General features: G+C 34.0%; 2 protein-coding genes across 3 annotated transcripts in view; one reads left to right on the forward strand and one right to left on the reverse strand.

Annotated features, from left to right (window-relative positions):
* LOC128243800 (short transient receptor potential channel 4-associated protein-like) overlaps positions 1 to 166 on the reverse strand; it is a 152,559-nt gene extending 152,393 nt beyond the window's left edge. For both annotated transcript variants that reach the window (XM_052961751.1, XM_052961750.1), the window contains exon 1: positions 39 to 166. In XM_052961751.1, coding sequence (XP_052817711.1) covers positions 39 to 140 — 102 coding nt within the window. In that variant the 5' untranslated portion in view covers positions 141 to 166. The remainder of the gene's footprint in view (positions 1 to 38) is intronic.
* A 271-nt stretch (positions 167 to 437) lies between these two features.
* LOC128244636 (uncharacterized) lies at positions 438 to 2,955 on the forward strand. The gene has a single exon (XM_052962653.1). The coding sequence runs from the start codon at positions 949 to 951 to the stop codon at positions 2,719 to 2,721; it is 1,773 nt and encodes a 590-aa protein (XP_052818613.1). The 5' UTR covers positions 438 to 948; the 3' UTR covers positions 2,722 to 2,955.
* The last annotated feature ends 22,253 nt before the right edge of the window (positions 2,956 to 25,208 follow it).

The raw sequence follows: 25,208 nt of genomic DNA on the forward strand, positions 1-25,208 counted from the left end.
CGCTAATTTGCTATCAAAAATGAAACTTATTCAAACACCTGGCTCATTCGGGTGTATGAATTCCCCGTGTACTGCCATCTTTCATGTGACAAAAATACTGATTTACGATTAGGAGCAACACGAGATCTTTGCCGAAACATTTTCCTTTCCTCGGCGGGTACTATTTTTTCCGCGCAACTTCTCTGCGCATATGAAAACACCGCTTACATCAAGGAAAAATAAATATCGTGATATATTAATGAAAAATGTCAAGAATGGGAAGCCCGTCAAAATAGTTTCCCTCTTGCGTACTCACTTTATATCTGATATATTAGGCACTTGTATGAAATGCGGATAGCAAAAGGTTCTTATACTTTTATAAATAGGCATACTGTATATGATGTAAACGGCCAATTGTTTGGCTCGTCTGTCAGAAAGTAGGTATGTTGCTACCGAAATAGACAAATCGAAGTACGTGAATTTGAAACTGAGAATGCACGTTCACTTAAAATGGCAAATTCGGTTAATGTTTATATTTTAAAAGAAAGAAATGAAACAAACTATAGTTCTGTTGAAATTATATGTGTTCTACTGGATTTATAAATTGGATTATTATACGACTACGAGTATTTATCTATTCTGTAGTCATTACAGTTTAGTATTTATATCCAATGATGATATGTTGATTTTGTTTTCACTTAATCGAAGGACGGATATTACAAGTAGCGTATGTTTTCTTTTTAAAACTTCAACAGGCAACGTCATATTGAGGAGCCAAGTTTAAGTTGTAACAGTGATCGTATTTTGAATAGCATATAATGCGATTAGGTACCTTTCAGAGTGATATTGGAATTTGTGTCATGGGTTTTATGGATTGAAACAGATCCATTGTCAACACAGTGGGATTGTTTTGTCAGCAGATTTTAACTGTGTATTGACCGTGGTTTAAACAGTCAAAGTTTTATCAATATGCTGGAGTCCCAAAAATCAGACTTGCACCATAACTCAGATGACAGGGACATAACAAATTCGCTGGTAAACATCAGCGATTTTTCAAAATATGTCAACTGGAACAGTAGGAACTACCTATCGACACAAAATGTGTCAGATTGGTCAGAAGCAATCGTTGGTTGGCGACCAGCGACATCCCTAGGTATTTTTACATCAAAATCATCTAACCCTGGCACAACATTGAAAAAGAAGAGAATATTAGATCGGTCAGTAACTGATTTACAATATGGAAATCAAGGAAGTCAGTACGACGATTACTGGTGTAATAACAAACACCAGTCCCGTGTGAAATGTGTGACTGATGAAGTCGAAACATTTCCTATCCCACCTTGGAAATCAAACATTGAACAAGGCACTTACCGTTATATACCAGACAATGGCAGTTACAGAACACACAAGTTCATGTATGATGAACGAAAAGAGTGGTACACGATCAGAAAGAAATATCCAGAGAAAGTTTCGTCAGCGTGGCATCAAAATTGTAAGCGTCTTCAGAGAGAAATGCGAAGACAGTTAAAGAAGGAACTTAGTAAATCTGAAAAAGAGAATAGTGCTTCTCATAGCATCAGAGAAAACAGTGCATGGAAAAGTATAGATGCATATTCAAGTGGTGGAGAAACTAGCAGATCTTCTTACGTGTCAAAAAATGTTATCGAAAAAACACCACCACCTACAACACGACCTCCTCCGCAGTCAGAGCCACCTAGTCAAACAAATAAAGAAAAGCAAACAATCCAACCTTACCAAACTCCGGAAACACGCGTTGCGTTTCATCACTTTCAAGATACCCTGTCCCGGACAGGACAAGACCTTGGTGCATCAAACCTTGAGCCCAGTGCCAAATCTGTTTATAGGCGAGAGTCACGTGTGAAAAGTACTCATTCCGATGGTGCTCTAAGCCAGGTGCGAAAGATGAAAACTATCCATGAAAGGGAATCGGAACCTCCGACACCCATGCCTAACTATTCAATTCCTTCGGGCAGTCAAATGTTAAAATCGGCGAGTGACTTATTTATAGAAAATTTCTCGACTCGTATAACAGCTTTAGAAGACGAAATAAAAAAAGATGCAAAATGGTTGCGCAAAAATGAAAACGAGTCTACAAAACTACAAAATAGTCGTGCCAGATATCGGGAACATACTCGTCCAAATTTCCGAGAAAGTGGCTCATCTAGTGTTACACCAAGGTTACCACAGAAGACGGAGACGCTTACTACTGATATATTTAGCGTCAAGCCTGTAGTTCACAAAGAATTGAAACCGTTGGAAAAAACACGGATTTACGTTAAACAAAACACAAGTAACCACCAACAAGGTGAAACGAACAATGCCCACCCAGCATTCCAAAACAGGAATAATTTTAACAATTATTTTACTAGTCATAATTACAATTCTGATTTTGAGATGGTTCTAAGCGGTTATAACACTCAAGCTGATAGCTCTAAGCAAGCTTTGTGTAATACACTTACAGGAACAAAGATCAATACCCACAACAATAAAAAGATTTCAAAGGGATTTTCAGCGCCATCTACTATCACAATTTGTGATAACGTTCGCAATTCATCTATTGATAGTCCGCGCAATGAAACTGACACGGAACCATTCAAACACGTAGCATTATTGGACAAAAAGCCGGAGAAAAAAGATTCTTTACAAAATATTCCCGCTTTTCTCCCGGAAATATCAGGGAAAAGACTACAAGTAAACAGCATTTCACATAGACTTCTGTGATCAATATTGGACACTGTATTTCCTTTCCGAAAGCGATTTCCGTTCTTGAAATGCGTTGTTGCATTGAACTTTGCCGTCACTGCCTAAAGCCATGATGAACCAACCAAAATATAAATTATTCATAATTATACGTTAACACAATATTATAATCATTGTCCATTCTAATACTTTTACTTTTTTGTAATAATCATATTGTGGATAAAAGTAAATTTGCATGCTAGTTTTAACAGCAATTATGGCTACATTTTTTGATAATCTGCTTCATTGAACAAAATATTTTGTTAATGTGAAATCCATTCAATTTTGAGTAATAACTGTTTGTAAATGTTTTATTATTTTCTATAAACAATTAAATATATATTTGTGAAACAATATAGCTGTTTCTCTTTCGACTGTATTTTCCTTTCCCATGTCGATATATATATATTATTTTTATATGTGATGATTAGCAATATATTTAGGTGGTTGTTGAAGTAATTGCAAAGATGTTTCAAATAAGATTTGAAAAAAAAAATGTTTTGTCAATTAACTATGCGCTTAGGTTGGACATAAACGAACAACGCCGTGAAACACATCGTTGGTGTTTACTTTGAACATAATATTTGGCGAAATATATTTTATGAATGATTTATACCAACGCAAATAACTTTATTTTAGAATTTCTCTTACCCACAAATGATAAATATTATTTTTTAACAAAACAGTATTTTATTCACGTTAACTACAATTTTTGTGACATATACACTCAAGAGATTTAAAAACGCAAAAAATAATTTGAGATTTTTATTCTGAAAAAGGTACAACTTTAATATTTAGCATACATGTTTATACACATAACGTTCCCCGTATTCTCCCTTTTTGAGATTGCTGCCAAAAGGTGGGACCACGGACCTGGTGGGACACATCCTACGGAAGTACATTCGGACTCTAGTAGTAATAACACACATCGGATGAGACGAAGAGTTATTTGTCAGATTGATTACTAAAGTACTATGTGATAAAAAATAAATAGCGGTAATATGATATATATGAATACATCGCTTTAAATAGCTGTATCATTTTGTTTGCTCCAGGAATCGAAGTAAGAGGGGGCGTAATTTAGGGGCGCAATCGTTTGACATGCGCCCCTCCCACAGAACTGAAATTTATATGGTCTAAGATGTTGGCAGAGTGGTTGGGGTTACACCCCAAATATTTTTCTTAACAAAACCTAGCCTGCATTTCTCCGATATTGACATAAAAAGTAAAGATCGACGATTAAGAGGGGGGGGGGGGGGCATTCCTACATGTTAACAGCGGTTATCTATGCCGATTAAGAGCACTTATAGAGGGACAGGGTTTATGTCAATTAAATTACCATTCCTGTAATCAGACCAATTGTTTTGTTCATAGAGTCAAACTAGCAAAAAAGAGCAAACATGTATAAGAAGCGTGTTTTGTAAGCATTTGTAAATTACGGACGGACAATCGAATAAACCAACCTATGCATACATACATAGAAATTATTCATCATATGGTGAATAATAGTATAAAAAGTGGTTATAATCATATGTGTTGATGGCGATGTATACTGTTCAAGTCGAAATAAACTGTCTGTCTGTCTGTGTGTATGTCAGTTTTGTAGGTGGCGCTGTTTAGCGCGGGGTAGTGACGTGGTTTATGGCATTGTTGTGAGCGGTAGTCATTTCTATCGCGACTGCTCTAGGGGCACTATCAAGTTTTATTTAAATTATCAAGTTCTTTATTTGTTTAACATCCAAGATACAGGGAGTGGACGTGAATGGAATGATATAATCAAAATTTGAACAGCATAGGAATGATCATTTTCATTATCATAATAAATCTGTCATTCGATTAGCATCATCACTCTGGTGTAAGAGAATGAGGAACTTGATATGTTGGAGCAGGTCGGACAGATGTTTAAATTAAGTTATAATTCAAACACACAAGAAATATAAAAAAGTAAGCTTGTTTTTTCAGAAACACCTAAAAGTAACGAAGAGCAGTACAAGCTCGATGCAAAAGTTATGAGGACGCGTCTAAACGTACTCGACAGCGCCACTACTACTTGACAGTGCCAATTACTAGAGCAACAGCGCCATCATTTTATGATTACGTGCATATATTCCTTTTTCAGAAGTGCTTACTTTTGTTGTGTTCTGGCGTAAGTACTATACATAACAGTTATATTTGCATGTGCCAGATGTTCTTACGGTGAGTGTATTTATTTTGAAATGCTAGCAGATCTCAAAATATTCACAAGTCCGATTCAGGAGAAAAGCTACTTGCATCGCAATATTCGCACAAGATTGAAACTAAATCGTAGCCGTCCTGCAGTAAAAACTGTTATTACCGATTTTCAAAATAGGACCGTTAAATAAAATAATCAAATACAATTTAAATCACATTCACGTTTGTAGAAGTAAACAAATGTCGACAGCTCATTTTCTTTGCATCATCGTTAAGAGGTGGGAACCCGGTGATCTAGTCCGATCACATTATTGCCCATGGCCGAAGTTCTGAAATAAATTCATTCGGTGAATACGATTTAGAATGAGTGTAACTTTTAATCTTGCGGACAAAAGGACATTTATATGAAACAAATGAATAATAACATATAAAGCTCAAATATTAGCCGCAATTTGCAGGTGGATATAAGTTCTAATATTGATATTAAAACGGATACTTTTTTATAAGTGAGGAGAAAAAAAAATGTAAAGATAATTTGTTTTGCAAACATCAGAACGGAGAAAATTGTTCAATTTTTATTTTTCTTATAATTCCACAGTGTTGTTTTTATTTTTATTTTTTAACTATTGAGATGTTATCACATCGCCAAAAGCTCGTTCTGTTGGCGGAAATCAGCGCGCTTGGATGCAGGGTAGTGCACATGAACATGAAACCAATCCTTTTGCATGGCATAGGCCTCAGAAGAAGAGAAGCGCATCATAAAAGCGGAATCCAGGGCGGCCCGGAAGTATAAATCGGACAGAGTTCACATGGACGCTACTTCCCATATCAGCGGGGTTCCGGGAAACTGGCAGCGAGAGTGTCAACTGTAACATCGACTGCAACACCCAAGCCGGGATGGTTCAACTGTGTGGAATATCCAGGCAGTTCATCAACTAATAAGATGAATATTGATTGTGTTTACGTAGCGTAGAAACGCCACAGCTCAAAAGTAGCTGGAAAGGTTTGATAAGTTCCATTGTCTGTCGAGAAAGAAATCAGTGAACCCACAGCTAGGCTTATAGAGAGCATGTTAGGAAGTGGCGAGAGGTTTCTGATGACTCGTGTATCACAGACGTTTTAGTAAACGGTTATTAGTTTCCATTTAAAACATTACCTACATAGGTGAAATTGAAAAAAACAACAACAATAGGTCCGCTCTTAAAAACACGGATTTCGTTAGCAAGGGCAGTAATGTCAGGTGCGCCCAGGTTTCCTGGTTCATTGTTTTGGCTGAAAAACGTCCTCGATTCGATGAGTATTAACACTGTTTTCTATATGTTTCAACGATATATTTTAGAAACGACCTTGTGCACCGAATGACTCTTCATTTGTCACCGAATGACTAAACAATTGCTTGTTTACGATGACGCTTGTTTCAGATGAAAATTATGTCTGTATTAAAATATCTCGTTCTTACTCGTCTTACCGACTCACTCAATGCACTTTATTCTTCAAAACTACGATTTAAAACCATTTTCTGTTGTGCAAACCTCATCCGATACCTTGTTTTGGTCAATGATAGTATTGTTATTGTTTTCCGAGTTCTGATAGCCAGAATTCGAGATAAATCGGTACATTTAAGGAAATGCTTTCTGGTTCATTATGTTCATTTTCAGAACCCAGGTTTATCTATGCCACGTTATTAGGATAGTTCCTAATTCACAGTAATTTCAACTTTTTTATTTTCACACTATATTAAACTGTGTTAATTAATTAATATAATACGAATGTGTACTGATTTATAATTTATTAGTTCAGGGAATGAAAAATGAAACGAAAAAAAGAACAAGCCTTAGCTTAAATAGACAGAAAACAAGACGCTTGAAGATGACAAGGAACCAGGTACTCATTTGATTAAGTGTTCCGCATAAATTGACATAAACTAGATATATTTCATATTTACTAATTAAAATTAAAAAGGGCATTTTTTTAGTTAATATGGATAGTGTCTTTTACTTTTCACTGAATAAAAGCTGTAAAATATTTCACTAAAATAAATTAGCTTGATTACATATATTGTGAACCTCATGGTGAAACTTTAATTTACAGCACTGAAGTCTCGTGCAAATAGCCGTGTCCACTTTTAAGACGAAAAGGGCATTTAAGTGAAATAAAAGGTTCGCAGTCCTCACCACCATCCATGATGAAGAATTATGTATTATTTTAGTTTCTGTCCAAACTGACAACAGTTTTATACAAAAAATGAGCAAAAAATGAGAGTTTTAATTGACGATTGCTATTTGTATCCATTTGTTGGATATATACAAAATTTATATCATTATTGTATCGTAACAAATTTCCTTTTTGTATGCATACTTTGATGTGCAAATTTCAAAACTAAACTTTCAAACGGTATTCAGTTTAGAATATTTCTGATTGTTATGAAAGGTACATAGGTGTAACTAAATTCAATCAAACTCACTGTTCACATTTGACTGTTGAAATAATTGTTTAACATTTGAACATTGTAAAGTGTTATTCCTTATATATATTATTCTCATAATATCGATAGGATATCGTCATCTATTATATCAGTTTTATAATGTGTAATATTTATTATATACGTATGTTATAACTAAACATAATAAACGATGTTGCTTCTTTTTATATTACTCGACTTAGCTGGAGTTGTTTATAATAAGATATGCACTTAATATTAAACATTTATTTGAAAATAATTTTCCCAGGAATTCGTTATCACAGTTCAATCACGAAATCATCAAACATGGTAAACGAAGCTAAAAAACTAACACAGCAATTTTGCTAAAACAGTGTCAACAAAGCAAATTTAAATGTTGTTCCTCACCATTTTACACACAATAAAATATGATAATACGTATATCAGCTTCTTATAAAACTTGCAATAGTACTTCAATATAGTTGTTTTACCCCGCATTTCTTGGCGTCTCTTTAGATCAAGCTTAGTCGAAAATGACTTTCCACATCTTTTGCACGAATGCCACTTGCCACAATATTTTGCTTCGAATGAAGCCTTTAAACAAAGTTTACTTTCCAATTGTTTCACCAATGTAAATGAAACATTGCGCAGTCTACGCCGCTTACGGAGCCCCACCTTCGTTCTTTACCAGAGTTTGATTGAGAGTTCAGTTTCTTAAAACACTTCGACAAACCTTTTTACAATACGGCGGTCTGACGGAGCACTTTTAAAACAATATTTTGGAAAATGGTTTGTCGAAGTGTTTGATGAAACTAATCACCTGATCAAACTCCGGTAGAAAATCGAATGCGGGGCTCTCTAAGCGCCATAGACTGCCCTTTGTTTCATTTAAAATGGTGTTGTAAAACAAAGGTTATCTTTGATATTTGAAGACTTAATGCTGCCTTCCGATATAGCATATATGGCGTAATTTATCACATTGATATGTTGCAAATCGGAAATGTGTCTTTTAAGTTCGCGGAAAAGTTACTTTGAAATTGCCATCTGTACTGAGATTTGGACAACGGGCCGATAACAAGTTCTTTTTTGCATAAATGATTAAGACTAAAATGTTAACATTTTACAATATAATAGATGTTTATATGGTACCTTTATGTACTGATAGCAATACACAATTTTCTACAAATTAACACTGATAACTGTGATTATCAGGTAACAAGTGTTCGGTAGGTTATTGCCACTTTTTGTGGGATAAGATGTTGTTGACTTCACATTCGAGAAGTGTAATTTGTTCATAAGGACAGAAGATTAAGAAGGGAGATAATTGATACCATAACAAATGTTTTCTGTCACCTACAAAACAAAATTAAGTAATAATGATTAAAACTTTATTTGGGGTGCGTTGAATATAACTGAATATATTATTAGTCTGTAAAGTAATGGTATTTTGGATTTACCTGTTCTAATTTTGCATTGCGATATGTACCATGGAATGTGTATTGTTTATAAATTTAGTAAGGTAGTTATAAAAAAATTATGTTTCAGTAAGATTTTATGGTAAGATAGCTGATTAAAGTGGTATTACACAGAATGTATACAAATATGTGGAGATACTATAGCATCAAACGGAACTATTCATGAGGCTATACAGTGTTCCAATTCTAATGATGATTTTTCATTAACAGATATACACAGGTGTGAAGGACTGAGGTAACCTGTCAAATAAAATTTAATAGATCCAAGTGGTTACAATGACATTGATCTTGATGAAACATACAAACCAAGCAAGGATCATTTTACTTCCACTGATACAGAAAATGAGACTGAATTAGGAACAATAAACGGAAAACAGAGGTTTTAGCGAGGAAATTTATAGAAGAAAATTCCGAAACATATCAAGATCCAGCAAATGAAGACTCGAATAAAAGAGAAGCGGGAAAGATGAGAGATGTCCATCAAAAACTAATGAACAGGACAAATGTTTTCGTGTGTGAATTATATAGAAGGTAGCAAGCAGATGGTAGTACTAATGAAAACTTGACCAAAGAAAACGAAGAACTTCAGTTAAAATAGAAGAGAAGGAAAAGGTCAAAAAGAGAGCTTTCAGTAGTGTTTACGTTGAAACGTTGGACTCACAGGAAGTGCTTACAACTCTTTTTTGTCAATGAGCTTAACTTCTGTATAAAACTATGTGACCATTTATTCGTTGCGAAATAACAAGTATTTTGTCACCTTTTGTGATATAGTTCAAATTTTTGCACCATAAATGAATTATTATAACGTTAACTTATATTTTATATATTGAACCAAATGTTGCGATATTAAAGATCAATGAACATTTTTTATGTTTTGTGTTTGACATTTATGCCTAATCATCAGGCAATAAGGTACCATATGATATAAGGCACCTTATAGCATGCAGTTTTACCTGAATTATCCATCGGTAATTCAAAGAAATTTAAATCAACCATTTGAGATAAGTGATAAAAGATTAAAAGTCGCAAAATCGTTTTCAACGATTTGTCAAATTTGTCAACATTTAAATTGTCTATAAGATACTGTCTTCCTGATATAACGTCCCATTGGTGCAAAAAGTTACCAAGCGACATTTTCATACTTTCGAGTAAACTGAGTTTAAAGGTTTGGCGGTTCCTAAAATATGGTTGGCGCAATTTTTATCCTTAGGTACGATTCTCTTGGCAGAAACGAGTTAAGAGTGTTTTCACCAAGCTCCTATAAGAGCTTCCTCTCAAACTACATTATACAAGGATGATCAGTTCCTTGAAAAAACCGTCAAGCATTAACTGATTTCATACCAGTATTCCATTTACATTCACATTATCACCAATATTGTCATCACCGATATCATCATCGCAGCCGTCACCAGCACAATATTCATCAGGAAGCCGCCTTGAAACACAGATGTTATACAAATGCGAAAATAATGTTGATATCGGTTTATAAATCAAACCACCACTCGATCCAAGGCGTTTGTTAACAAAGTAATTACCCATAGACAAAGCCCTCGGGAATTTATTTTTCTTACTCAACTCAGCTTTATTCAGTACATAAAGGCCTCCGGCCCAAAATACATACTATAATATATACATCATTAATTACAATACAGTGGTGTCATTGCCACTTGTCGAATAACAAAACTATTATCTGACTTTAGGAGTCTGTAAAAGGCATGTAGGTCAGATCGACCCGTGTACCAGCTAAATAAAAACTGATTTCTTACAGTAGAGAACCTTGGGCATATGAAAAACACATGAAATTCATCTTCTAATAAAAGCCTGTTCTCGTTGATTAAGCATGATGCACATATTCTGTCATTTCTGTCAATGTTAAGATGTCGGCCAACTTCGATATTTAACCGGTGACTTGAACACCTAAATCGCGCGAGCGCGCGGACAAATTTATATGACAAGTTGATGGAAAGATATTTTTCCGGATTTAGTAAGGATTTAACATGTTTATAGAGATCGCATCTTGAAGATGAATTAACTGTATCGTGCCATCCCTGAGTCATACAGTCGATTAAGCGAAGTTTAAATTGCGCGTTAAAAGTATTAATGTCGCCTACGTCTTGCCATAGCCAGACGTAGCCAAATCCATACTGAAATAATATTTCTCTAACTTTTGTTACCCAATTTATTCTTCCAATATCGTCTCGACGTTTTAACATAACGTAACAATGTTTAGGGTAGCGATGGTTTTGCATATGCATATTATCAACCATTTATTATCCTGTATACTTGGTATATATATGTTTATCATGGATGTTTTCTAATTTGATTGTGTAGAAACTCAAAATTTTTATTACATGTGGTTATACATAACCAATACATAATTACTGTTTGGTCCATCTTTAATAACGTCCGATTGTATTTAATATTCCATAAAAAGTGATATTATTTAAATTCATTCTTATCATTTAAATCCCAGAAACAATAAAATCAAATAAATTTATCGTATTAAAATTGCCAAATGCCATATACGTTCTTTGTATGTAAATATAAGCTTGATATGCTTAAGTCTAATACATATTATGGTCGTTCTGTTCTGTCACTTTTCAATGATTTAAACAGGCTTAAAAATTAAAATCTTGAAAGCCAGAAACACTGACCCAGCTGAAAGTAAAAACTCGTTGCATTGTAGTTGTAAAATCGGTAAACCTGTGAGAGTGCAGCTTTAAAAAAGCACATAATTAAGATCCTGAAGGCATGGAAATCTTGTCTTCAGCTCTGCAATTGCATCTTTATATTTACCGTGTTTTCATAAGCATTTTATTTTGATAACTGTTATTTTATGGCAAAAATTATAATCCAATTGTTGGGATATGCACACACAAGGAAGTACGACATGTACACATGTATGACAACTACATGTGCTCCATTTCATTGCTCAGAAACAATTGAATGTAAAGCTATTGGATTAACGATTTCCATATTTTCTAATTGCCACTCGGTGTACTGAATACAAAACATTAACCACATTAATATTAAAGTTGCAGCTTAATGTTTGTTTTCACTTGTTAGTATATATACAGCCGCTTCTTTAAAACTTACTAGTAAAATAATGCCTCATGCCTTTGAATCACAGAACATGATCTCTGATATCCAATGGACATCTGACAAATCCACAAACAATACAAGAACTGCATTTTTGGTACCAAATCTCTGAAATGAAATATTATATATCTTGATCACTGGACAACAGATGAAAAATGTCTACAGGGTGAATACAGTTAAAAAGTTTCCCATATTTAAAAACCAAACTATGCCTATACAACTACTCACCCATGGGTGAAAAGTATCTGAATATACAATAATAAATCTAAATATTTAATCCATATTATTAGAGAAATGACTTGTCAATTTGAGAATTCATATTACTTATTAAGAACAATTCTTAATTTATTGAATCAATACCATGGATAAATAAATAAACTCGTAAATAGTTCCGTGTCAAAACATACATTTTTAATTATACAGTATACAATTTCAAGCGACATATTAGGATTTAAAAATACTACTGTAATTTTTAACGTAGCTGAATCAGTTTACTCTGTTACACAATATACTGATAAATAATTATATATTACATACACTTGTATAAAGTTCAGATATTGATTTATATTTTAAAACACATAGTTACATCTATTACTTCTTTGTCAATGCAGAAATCTGCCGATCAAGATGGTAATATATAATCAGGAATATTTTATCAGTGTTGTTGATGTAAGATACTGAACCAAGTTTTTACACATACAAGTTAAAGAAAAACTATAACGAACTTCGAATTGTGCATCTTAATGCTTAAATATCGTGTTTTCACCATCGTAGTTTCGTGATTTCGCGTTTGCATGAACGTAGTATCGTACTGTCGTGTTTTCATCATCGTACTGATCGGGTTTTCATCATCGTACTGTCGTGTTTTTATCATGTTTTCATCATCGCGTACTGTCGTGTTTTTATCATCGTACTGATCGGGTTTTCATCATCGTACTATCGCGTTTTCATCATCGTACTGATCGGGTTTTCATCATCGTACTATCGCGTTTTCATCATCGTACTGTCGTGTTTTTATCATGTTTTCATTTACCCTCCATGTGACAATTAAAATGTCGGATTCTGAGTCTGAAGGTAAACATTTATTCTGATTCATAAATCTATTTATTAACGGAATCAACTTTGCCGTCTTTTATCTTTGCTGTATAAGTTTGTGTTGTGTAATGTGCATCTTAATTCTAACTCGGAGTATGTTGTAACCAATTCAAGTGTACAACAGTAATTTCCCTGAGTCCTTCACTAATATCATTCTCAAAGTGACATTTTCTTATGTTCAGTGTGTGATTGATGAGTTTTTGTGTAATAAAGGGATATGTCCCATAATTGTAAGTCGATCTACAAATATTTGTTATTTGCTAGTGAAAATTATACCACAACATCACTATACCAGGCATACAGGTCAAGGTACATGTACCGCAAAGGTTGGATCTATAAATTGATTTATGATGCGTTTTGTGTTGTGTTGTAGAGTGATATTTCAATATATTTAATTAGGTAAAAATTTATTCAATTTTCTGTGTTGTGAATGAAAATCATAATCTCCTATTCATAATCTCCTATATTGTGTGAAAGTTCTGCTGATGTGAAAATAACGATAAATTATTCTACTTGGCAAATGTTGATGAAACTTGGATGTAATTATGTAAGATTTTTGTAAGTCCGTGCAGATATCTGGTTGCAGCCAAATGAAAAATTGTTTTTCTAAAGTTGCAAAAAGCATGAAGCTTTGATGTTTGGCATTTTTGACATCATGTGGCTAATTAACCTTTCATGCTTATAAAAGTTAACTATCAAAGGTTAACTACTCTGAAAGGTCATATTTTATGTAATACTTTTTTTTTCAAAACTGCATGTTATTGTTTCAGTTATATGTACAATAGGGATCATTACAGGATAATGATGTTGACTCTCCTAAACACAATTTTATGATCCTCACAGGTCTGAATGATAGTAAAAATATTGAGTGTTCTCCTGCTTCTTAAGCTGGGAAAATATCTTATTTTTGAAGCTACAGCAATGTAATTTGGACCATGTGTAGAGTTTTTGAAAACAAATATCAATATTTTCCTCGGATGACCTTGACTGTGAATTTTTGACCTACTCATTTTTTTAGTTGCAGCAATAACATTTTGGCCATGTGTACAGTTTTGAAAACAAATATCAATTCTGTGCTTGGATTACCTTTATTGTACCTTTTTGACCTTATTTATTTTTGAATATTGACATTGCCAGGTCTCTTATTTTTGAAGCTACAGTTTTGAAATTTGGATCAAGCTATATTGATTACAAAGGTTAAACACCTTTACTCAGGTGAGCGATTTAGGGCCATCATGGCCCTCTTGTTTAAATAGTTTTTATCTGTCAGTATAAGAAATGTTCTTTTTTTGTATTCAAACAAAATAAAATAAGCGATTCAAAATTTGTTGTTTATTACTAGGCTTGTTATTATTATTATTACTACGAGTGCCAGTGCGACACATAGGAACCACTTCTATGTTCGTCCGTCACACATAACTGAGGACCATTTTACCTAGAACCTTCGAACGTACAAATGCGCAATACAAGCGACACTCTTGTACATATAATGTCTTTTTTGCTTTTAACCAGCAGTTTCTTCCAGTTTGCCAGATATGGACAAAACTGTTATTGAAAGACAGTTTTTTGAAAACGATGAACATGTTTTGGTCGATGCGCTGTGGTGAAGCTGATAGGGTGTTTACTTGAGATCAGGGTCTTTCGTTACCACATTGGACCACTGGATCCTTGATAAACAAATAAAGTGAAATTAAACACAGAAGGAAATTTTTTATGGTTGATCTTAATCAGTTGATGGGGAAAGAAGACACATCACGTTTGCATATTTAATATCTCCTAATTAAGCTTTGCAAGTGCACTACCAAATCCATACATGCATATGAACATTGGCTGTGTCTGTGTATCCATTAACTGAAAATAGTTTGTCAACCATTGAATAAGGTCTTTTGCATCATTTCAGGGGGCATTTTTCCGATGGTTTCTAACAACCCAATTAGGGTAGTTTGCAGGGGCTCTTCACAGCCAGTGTTTTGCAAAAGGAGCGGAAGGTGACTACATCTGCCATTTCTACTGGAAACTCATAGTCTCTTGTGCCTTCAGGTGCGAAATGAAAAAGGAAACGACAGAATAACATGTATTATTTTTCGGTTATAGGTTACTATCAAATATTTAGCAATAGAAGTGTTGAAATCATGTATTTTTACATATTAGGTCTTTATCACCGATTCGGCTTATATCCTTTACAAATATTGTTTTTGAATATTTAATAAATTTCACTTTTAAAAATACTGAGTCGCGTGTTCCGTTTTGTTTTGAATAATAATAATTAAAATTCTATCATTTGGTCAGGAACGAGTTTCTCCACCACCGAATCCCGCACCGTTGTATATATATTTAGAACTAGAATGCTTTCTTTTGAAATGCAGCTTACCATAAAGTTGAACATGTATGGCAGTGAAGACGAAGAGTTCGCATCTATCGCTCCTGATAATAATAATAAGCATACCATATAAGTCCGGATGTTGGTAAAGGATTTCTGGCCTGCCATTGATTTCGTCTCCGTTCTGACGTCTGATTGGATGGTCGTTCCATTCTTGTCGGACCGTATCCAGCTCGTGTTGAAGTATTTGTGTGAAGCAAAATCTTACACATTCTCTGAAAACACATACACACATAATCACTGAAATGTACATTACACCGTACTCCAAAAATATACACCAAAAAAGTGCACGTCTGTTAAACTGCTAATAATGAAGATGCGTTTCTCTCCCCCCCACTGTTTCTCATGAGTTTTGGAGATTAAGAGAATCTCGAAAATAACCAGACGTTATGCATGGACGATAAGTTAGTTCCTTATTCCTTATTCCTTTTTCCGAATAAGGAATAGGGAACTGATTCCTTATTCCTTATTCAAAATAAATAATTGTAGATATGCATAAAATCACTTCTTTGTGATATTTTCATCCCAATTAAACAACTTTGTGAATAAAATAATACACGATAATAGAAAAAATCGAATAAGGAACTAGTTTGCGCAACTAGTTTCTTATTCAAACCCGAATAAGGAATAAAAACTTTTTAAGTAATACATTTTTTTCCAATAACTATGCAGAAGTGGTCTACATAAAAAGTTTGCAGAAATGCATTGTCTATTCAAGAAGGTTTCAGTGCTTCAAATGCTTTAAAAACGTTCCAAAAACCGAATAAGTAACAGAATTTACGAACAAACCTCAATTTCAAAGTGCTTATTTTGCTAATTTTTTGAAGAAATATCAAAAATTAATCTTTTTAAACAACTTGAATGAATGCATTTACTTATTTAAAGGGATGGAGAGTTTCAATTTCTTTATAACGCACACTAAGTCGAATCAGGAATAAGGAACTAGTTCCCTATTCCTTATTCAAACTCGAATAAGGATGAATAAGGTCTTTTGCATCATTTCAGGGGGCATTTTTCCGATGGTTTCTAACAACCCAATTAGGGTAGTTTGCAGGGGCTCTTCACAGCCAGTGTTTTGCAAAAGGAGCGGAAGGTGACTACATCTGCCATTTCTACTGGAAACTCATAGTCTCTTGTGCCTTCAGGTGCGAAATGAAAAAGGAAACGACAGAATAACATGTATTATTTTTCGGTTATAGGTTACTATCAAATATTTAGCAATAGAAGTGTTGAAATCATGTATTTTTACATATTAGGTCTTTATCACCGATTCGGCTTATATCCTTTACAAATATTGTTTTTGAATATTTAATAAATTTCACTTTTAAAAATACTGAGTCGCGTGTTCCGTTTTGTTTTGAATAATAATAATTAAAATTCTATCATTTGGTCAGGAACGAGTTTCTCCACCACCGAATCCCGCACCGTTGTATACATATTTAGAACTAGAATGCTTTCTTTTGAAATGCAGCTTACCATAAAGTTGAACATGTATGGCAGTGAAGACGAAGAGTTCGCATCTATCGCTCCTGATAATAATAATAAGCATACCATATAAGTCCGGATGTTGGTAAAGGATTTCTGGCCTGCCATTGATTTCGTCTCCGTTCTGACGTCTGATTGGATGGTCGTTCCATTCTTGTCGGACCGTATCCAGCTCGTGTTGAAGTATTTGTGTGAAGCAAAATCTTACACATTCTCTGAAAACACATACACACATAATCACTGAAATGTACATTACACCGTACTCCAAAAATATACACCAAAAAAGTGCACGTCTGTTAAACTGCTAATAATGAAGATGCGTTTCTCTCCCCCCCACTGTTTCTCATGAGTTTTGGAGATTAAGAGAATCTCGAAAATAACCAGACGTTATGCATGGACGATAAGTTAGTTCCTTATTCCTTATTCCTTTTTCCGAATAGGGAACTGATTCCTTATTCCTTATTCAAAATAAATAATTGTAGATATGCATAAAATCACTTCTTTGTGATATTTTCATCCCAATTAAACAACTTTGTGAATAAAATAATACACGATAATAGAAAAAATCGAATAAGGAACTAGTTTGCGCAACTAGTTCCTTATTCAAACCCGAATAAGGAATAAAAACTTTTTAAGTAATACATTTTTTTCCAATAACTATGCAGAAGTGGTCTACATAAAAAGTTTGCAGAAATGCATTGTCTATTCAAGAAGGTTTCAGTGCTTCAAATGCTTTAAAAACGTTCCAAAAACCGAATAAGTAACAGAATTTACGAACAAACCTCAATTTCAAAGTGCTTATTTTGCTAATTTTTTGAAGAAATATCAAAAATTAATCTTTTTAAACAACTTGAATGAATGCATTTACTTATTTAAAGGGATGGAGAGTTTCAATTTCTTTATAACGCACACTAAGTCGAATCAGGAATAAGGAACTAGTTCCCTATTCCTTATTCAAACTCGAATAAGGATGAATAAGGTCTTTTGCATCATTTCAGGGGGCATTTTTCCGATGGTTTCTAACAACCCAATTAGGGTAGTTTGCAGGGGCTCTTCACAGCCAGTGTTTTGCAAAAGGAGCGGAAGGTGACTACATCTGCCATTTCTACTGGAAACTCATAGTCTCTTGTGCCTTCAGGTGCGAAATGAAAAAGGAAACGACAGAATAACATGTATTATTTTTCGGTTATAGGTTACTATCAAATATTTAGCAATAGAAGTGTTGAAATCATGTATTTTTACATATTAGGTCTTTATCACCGATTCGGCTTATATCCTTTACAAATATTGTTTTTGAATATTTAATAAATTTCACTCTAAAAATACTGAGTCGCGTGTTCCGTTTTGTTTTGAATAATAATAATTAAAATTCTATCATTTGGTCAGGAACGAGTTTCTCCACCACCGAATCCCGCACCGTTGTATACATATTTAGAACTAGAATGCTTTCTTTTGAAATGCAGCTTACCATAAAGTTGAACATGTATGGCAGTGAAGACGAAGAGTTCGCATCTATCGCTCCTGATAATAATAATAAGCATACCATATAAGTCCGGATGTTGGTAAAGGATTTCTGGCCTGCCATTGATTTCGTCTCCGTTCTGACGTCTGATTGGATGGTCGTTCCATTCTTGTCGGACCGTATCCAGCTCGTGTTGAAGTATTTGTGTGAAGCAAAATCTTACACATTCTCTGAAAACACATACACACATAATCACTGAAATGTACATTACACCGTACTCCAAAAATATACACCAAAAAAGTGCACGTCTGTTAAACTGCTAATAATGAAGATGCGTTTCTCTCCCCCCCACTGTTTCTCATGAGTTTTGGAGATTAAGAGAATCTCGAAAATAACCAGACGTTATGCATGGACGATAAGTTAGTTCCTTATTCCTTATTCCTTTTTCCGAATAAGGAATAGGGAACTGATTCCTTATTCCTTATTCAAAATAAATAATTGTAGATATGCATAAAATCACTTCTTTGTGATATTTTCATCCCAATTAAACAACTTTGTGAATAAAATAATACACGATAATAGAAAAAATCGAATAAGGAACTAGTTTGCGCAACTAGTTTCTTATTCAAACCCGAATAAGGAATAAAAACTTTTTAAGTAATACATTTTTGTCCAATAACTATGCAGAAGTGGTCTACATAAAAAGTTTGCAGAAATGCATTGTCTATTCAAGAAGGTTTCAGTGCTTCAAATGCTTTAAAAACGTTCCAAAAACCGAATAAGTAACAGAATTTACGAACAAACCTCAATTTCAAAGTGCTTATTTTGCTAATTTTTTGAAGAAATATCAAAAATTAATCTTTTTAAACAACTTGAATGAATGCATTTACTTATTTAAAGGGATGGAGAGTTTCAATTTCTTTATAACGCACACTAAGTCGAATCAGGAATAAGGAACTAGTTCCCTATTCCTTATTCAAACTCGAATAAGGATGAATAAGGTCTTTTGCATCATTTCAGGGGGCATTTTTCCGATGGTTTCTAACAACCCAATTAGAGTAGTTTGCAGGGGCTCTTCACAGCCAGTGTTTTGCAAAAGGAGCGGAAGGTGACTACATCTGCCATTTCTACTGGAAACTCATAGTCTCTTGTGCCTTCAGGTGCGAAATGAAAAAGGAAACGACAGAATAACATGCATTATTTTTCGGTTATAGGTTACTATCAAATATTTAGCAATAGAAGTGTTGAAATCATGTATTTTTACATATTAGGTCTTTATCACCGATTCGGCTTATATCCTTTACAAATATTGTTTTTGAATATTTAATAAATTTCACTTTTAAAAATACTGAGTCGCGTGTTCCGTTATGTTTTGAATAATAATAATTAAAATTCTATCATTTGGTCAGGAACGAGTTTCTCCACCACCGAATCCCGCACCGTTGTATATATATTTAGAACTAGAATGCTTTCTTTTGAAATGCAGCTTACCATAAAGTTGAACATGTATGGCAGTGAAGACGAAGAGTTCGCATCTATCGCTCCTGATAATAATAATAAGCATACCATATAAGTCCGGATGTTGGTAAAGGATTTCTGGCCTGCCATTGATTTCGTCTCCGTTCTGACGTCTGATTGGATGGTCGTTCCATTCTTGTCGGACCGTATCCAGCTCGTGTTGAAGTATTTGTGTGAAGCAAAATCTTACACATTCTCTGAAAACACATACACACATAATCACTGAAATGTACATTACACCGTACTCCATAAATATACACCAAAAAAGTGCACGTCTGTTAAACTGCTAATAATGAAGATGCGTTTCTCTCCACCCCACTGTTTCTCATGAGTTTTGGAGATTAAGAGAATCTCGACGTTATGCATGGACGATAAGTTAGTTCCTTATTCCTTATTCCTTTTTCCGAATAGGGAACTGATTCCTTATTCCTTATTCAAAATAAATAATTGTAGATATGCATAAAATCACTTCTTTGTGATATTTTCATCCCAATTAAACAACTTTGTGAATAAAATAATACACGATAATAGAAAAAATCGAATAAGGAACTAGTTTGCGCAACTAGTTCCTTATTCAAACCCGAATAAGGAATAAAAACTTTTTAAGTAATACATTTTTTTCCAATAACTATGCAGAAGTGGTCTACATAAAAAGTTTGCAGAAATGCATTGTCTATTCAAGAAGGTTTCAGTGCTTCAAATGCTTTAAAAACGTTCCAAAAACCGAATAAGTAGCAGAATTTACGAACAAACCTTAATTTCAAAGTGCTTATTTTGCTAATTTTTTGAAGAAATATCAAAAATTAATCTTTTTAAACAACTTGAATGAATGCATTTACTTATTTAAAGGGATGGAGAGTTTCAATTTCTTTATAACGCACACTAAGTCGAATCAGGAATAAGGAACTAGTTCCCTATTCCTTATTCAAACTCGAATAAGGATGAATAAGGTCTTTTGCATCATTTCAGGGGGCATTTTTCCGATGGTTTCTAACAACCCAATTAGGGTAGTTTGCAGGGGCTCTTCACAGCCAGTGTTTTGCAAAAGGAGCGGAAGGTGACTACATCTGCCATTTCTACTGGAAACTCATAGTCTCTTGTGCCTTCAGGTGCGAAATGAAAAAGGAAACGACAGAATAACATGCATTATTTTTCGGTTATAGGTTACTATCAAATATTTAGCAATAGAAGTGTTGAAATCATGTATTTTTACATATTAGGTCTTTATCACCGATTCGGCTTATATCCTTTACAAATATTGTTTTTGAATATTTAATAAATTTCACTTTTAAAAATACTGAGTCGCGTGTTCCGTTTTGTTTTGAATAATAATAATTAAAATTCTATCATTTGGTCAGGAACGAGTTTCTCCACCACCGAATCCCGCACCGTTGTATATATATTTAGAACTAGAATGCTTTCTTTTGAAATGCAGCTTACCATAAAGTTGAACATGTATGGCAGTGAAGACGAAGAGTTCGCATCTATCGCTCCTGATAATAATAATAAGCATACCATATAAGTCCGGATGTTGGTAAAGGATTTCTGGCCTGCCATTGATTTCGTCTCCGTTCTGACGTCTGATTGGATGGTCGTTCCATTCTTGTCGGACCGTATCCAGCTCGTGTTGAAGTATTTGTGTGAAGCAAAATCTTACACATTCTCTGAAAACACATACACACATAATCACTGAAATGTACATTACACCGTACTCCATAAATATACACCAAAAAAGTGCACGTCTGTTAAACTGCTAATAATGAAGATGCGTTTCTCTCCACCCCACTGTTTCTCATGAGTTTTGGAGATTAAGAGAATCTCGAAAATAACCAGACGTTATGCATGGACGATAAGTTAGTTCGTTATTCCTTATTCCTTTTTCCGAATAAGGAATAGGGAACTGATTCCTTATTCCTTATTCAAAATAAATAATTGTAGATATGCATAAAATCACTTCTTTGTGATATTTTCATCCCAATTAAACAACTTTGTGAATAAAATAATACACGATAATAGAAAAAATCGAATAAGGAACTAGTTTGCGCAACTAGTTCCTTATTCAAACCCGAATAAGGAATAAAAACTTTTTAAGTAATACATTTTTTTCCAATAACTATGCAGAAGTGGTCTACATAAAAAGTTTGCAGAAATGCATTGTCTATTCAAGAAGGTTTCAGTGCTTCAAATGCTTTAAAAACGTTCCAAAAACCGAATAAGTAACAGAATTTACGAACAAACCTCAATTTCAAAGTGCTTATTTTGCTAATTTTTTGAAGAAATATCAAAAATTAATCTTTTTAAACAACTTGAATGAATGCATTTACTTATTTAAAGGGATGGAGAGTTTCTTATTCTTTCTTTATAACGCACACTAAGTCGAATCAGGAATAAGGAACTAGTTCCCTATTCCTTATTCAAACTCGAATAAGGATGAATAAGGTCTTTTGCATCATTTCAGGGGGCATTTTTCCGATGGTTTCTAACAACCCAATTAGGGTAGTTTGCAGGGGCTCTTCACAGCCAGTGTTTTTTGCAAAAGGAGCGGAAGGTGACTACATCTGCCATTTCTACTGGAAACTCATAGTCTCTTGTGCCATCAGGTGCGAAATGAAAAAGGAAACGACAGAAAACATGTATTATTTTTCGGTTATAGGTTACTATCAAATATTTAGCAATAGAAGTGTTGAAATCATGTATTTTTACATATTAGGTCTTTATCACCGATTCGGCTTATATCCTTTACAAATATTGTTTTTGAATATTTAATAAATTTCACTTTTAAAAATACTGAGTCGCGTGTTCCGTTTTGTTTTAAATAATAATAATTAAAATTCTATCATTTGGTCAGGAACGAGTTTCTCCACCACCGAATCCCGCACCGTTGTATATATATTTAGAACTAGAATGCTTTCTTTTGAAATGCAGCTTACCATAAAGTTGAACATGTATGGCAGTGAAGACGAAGAGTTCGCATCTATCGCTCCTGATAATAATAATAAGCATACCATATAAGTCCGGATGTTGGTAAAGGATTTCTGGCCTGCCATTGATTTCGTCTCCGTTCTGACGTCTGATTGGATGGTCGTTCCATTCTTGTCGGACCGTATCCAGCTCGTGTTGAAGTATTTGTGTGAAGCAAAATCTTACACATTCTCTGAAAACACATACACACATAATCACTGAAATGTACATTACACCGTACTCCATAAATATACACCAAAAAAGTGCACGTCTGTTAAACTGCTAATAATGAAGATGCGTTTCTCTCCACCCCACTGTTTCTCATGAGTTTTGGAGATTAAGAGAATCTCGAAAATAACCAGACGTTATGCATGGACGATAAGTTAGTTCCTTATTCCTTATTCCTTTTTCCGAATAAGGAATAGGGAACTGATTCCTTATTCCTTATTCAAAATAAATAATTGTAGATATGCATAAAATCACTTCTTTGTGATATTTTCATCCCAATTAAACAACTTTGTGAATAAAATAATACACGATAATAGAAAAAATCGAATAAGGAACTAGTTGCGCAACTAGTTCCTTATTCAAACCCGAATAAGGAATAAAAACTTTTTAAGTAATACTTTTTTTTCCAATAACTATGCAGAAGTGGTCTACATAAAAAGTTTGCAGAAATGCATTGTCTATTCAAGAAGGTTTCAGTGCTTCAAATGCTTTAAAAACGTTCCAAAAACCGAATAAGTAGCAGAATTTACGAACAAACCTTAATTTCAAAGTGCTTATTTTGCTAATTTTTTGAAGAAATATCAAAAATTAATCTTTTTAAACAACTTGAATGAATGCATTTACTTATTTAAAGGGATGGAGAGTTTCAATTTCTTTATAACGCACACTAAGTCGAATCAGGAATAAGGAACTAGTTCCCTATTCCTTATTCAAACTCGAATAAGGATGAATAAGGTCTTTTGCATCATTTCAGGGGGCATTTTTCCGATGGTTTCTAACAACCCAATTAGGGTAGTTTGCAGGGGCTCTTCACAGCCAGTGTTTTGCAAAAGGAGCGGAAGGTGACTACATCTGCCATTTCTACTGGAAACTCATAGTCTCTTGTGCCTTCAGGTGCGAAATGAAAAAGGAAACGACAGAATAACATGCATTATTTTTCGGTTATAGGTTACTATCAAATATTTAGCAATAGAAGTGTTGAAATCATGTATTTTTACATATTAGGTCTTTATCACCGATTCGGCTTATATCCTTTACAAATATTGTTTTTGAATATTTAATAAATTTCACTTTTAAAAATACTGAGTCGCGTGTTCCGTTTTGTTTTGAATAATAATAATTAAAATTCTATCATTTGGTCAGGAACGAGTTTCTCCACCACCGAATCCCGCACCGTTGTATATATATTTAGAACTAGAATGCTTTCTTTTGAAATGCAGCTTACCATAAAGTTGAACATGTATGGCAGTGAAGACGAAGAGTTCGCATCTATCGCTCCTGATAATAATAATAAGCATACCATATAAGTCCGGATGTTGGTAAAGGATTTCTGGCCTGCCATTGATTTCGTCTCCGTTCTGACGTCTGATTGGATGGTCGTTCCATTCTTGTCGGACCGTATCCAGCTCGTGTTGAAGTATTTGTGTGAAGCAAAATCTTACACATTCTCTGAAAACACATACACACATAATCACTGAAATGTACATTACACCGTACTCCATAAATATACACCAAAAAAGTGCACGTCTGTTAAACTGCTAATAATGAAGATGCGTTTCTCTCCACCCCACTGTTTCTCATGAGTTTTGGAGATTAAGAGAATCTCGAAAATAACCAGACGTTATGCATGGACGATAAGTTAGTTCGTTATTCCTTATTCCTTTTTCCGAATAAGGAATAGGGAACTGATTCCTTATTCCTTATTCAAAATAAATAATTGTAGATATGCATAAAATCACTTCTTTGTGATATTTTCATCCCAATTAAACAACTTTGTGAATAAAATAATACACGATAATAGAAAAAATCGAATAAGGAACTAGTTTGCGCAACTAGTTCCTTATTCAAACCCGAATAAGGAATAAAAACTTTTTAAGTAATACATTTTTTTCCAATAACTATGCAGAAGTGGTCTACATAAAAAGTTTGCAGAAATGCATTGTCTATTCAAGAAGGTTTCAGTGCTTCAAATGCTTTAAAAACGTTCCAAAAACCGAATAAGTAACAGAATTTACGAACAAACCTCAATTTCAAAGTGCTTATTTTGCTAATTTTTTGAAGAAATATCAAAAATTAATCTTTTTAAACAACTTGAATGAATGCATTTACTTATTTAAAGGGATGGAGAGTTTCTTATTCTTTCTTTATAACGCA

The sequence above is a fragment of the Mya arenaria genome, chromosome 8 (assembly GCF_026914265.1).
Source record: "Mya arenaria isolate MELC-2E11 chromosome 8, ASM2691426v1".
Lineage (NCBI taxonomy): Eukaryota > Metazoa > Mollusca > Bivalvia > Myida > Myidae > Mya > Mya arenaria.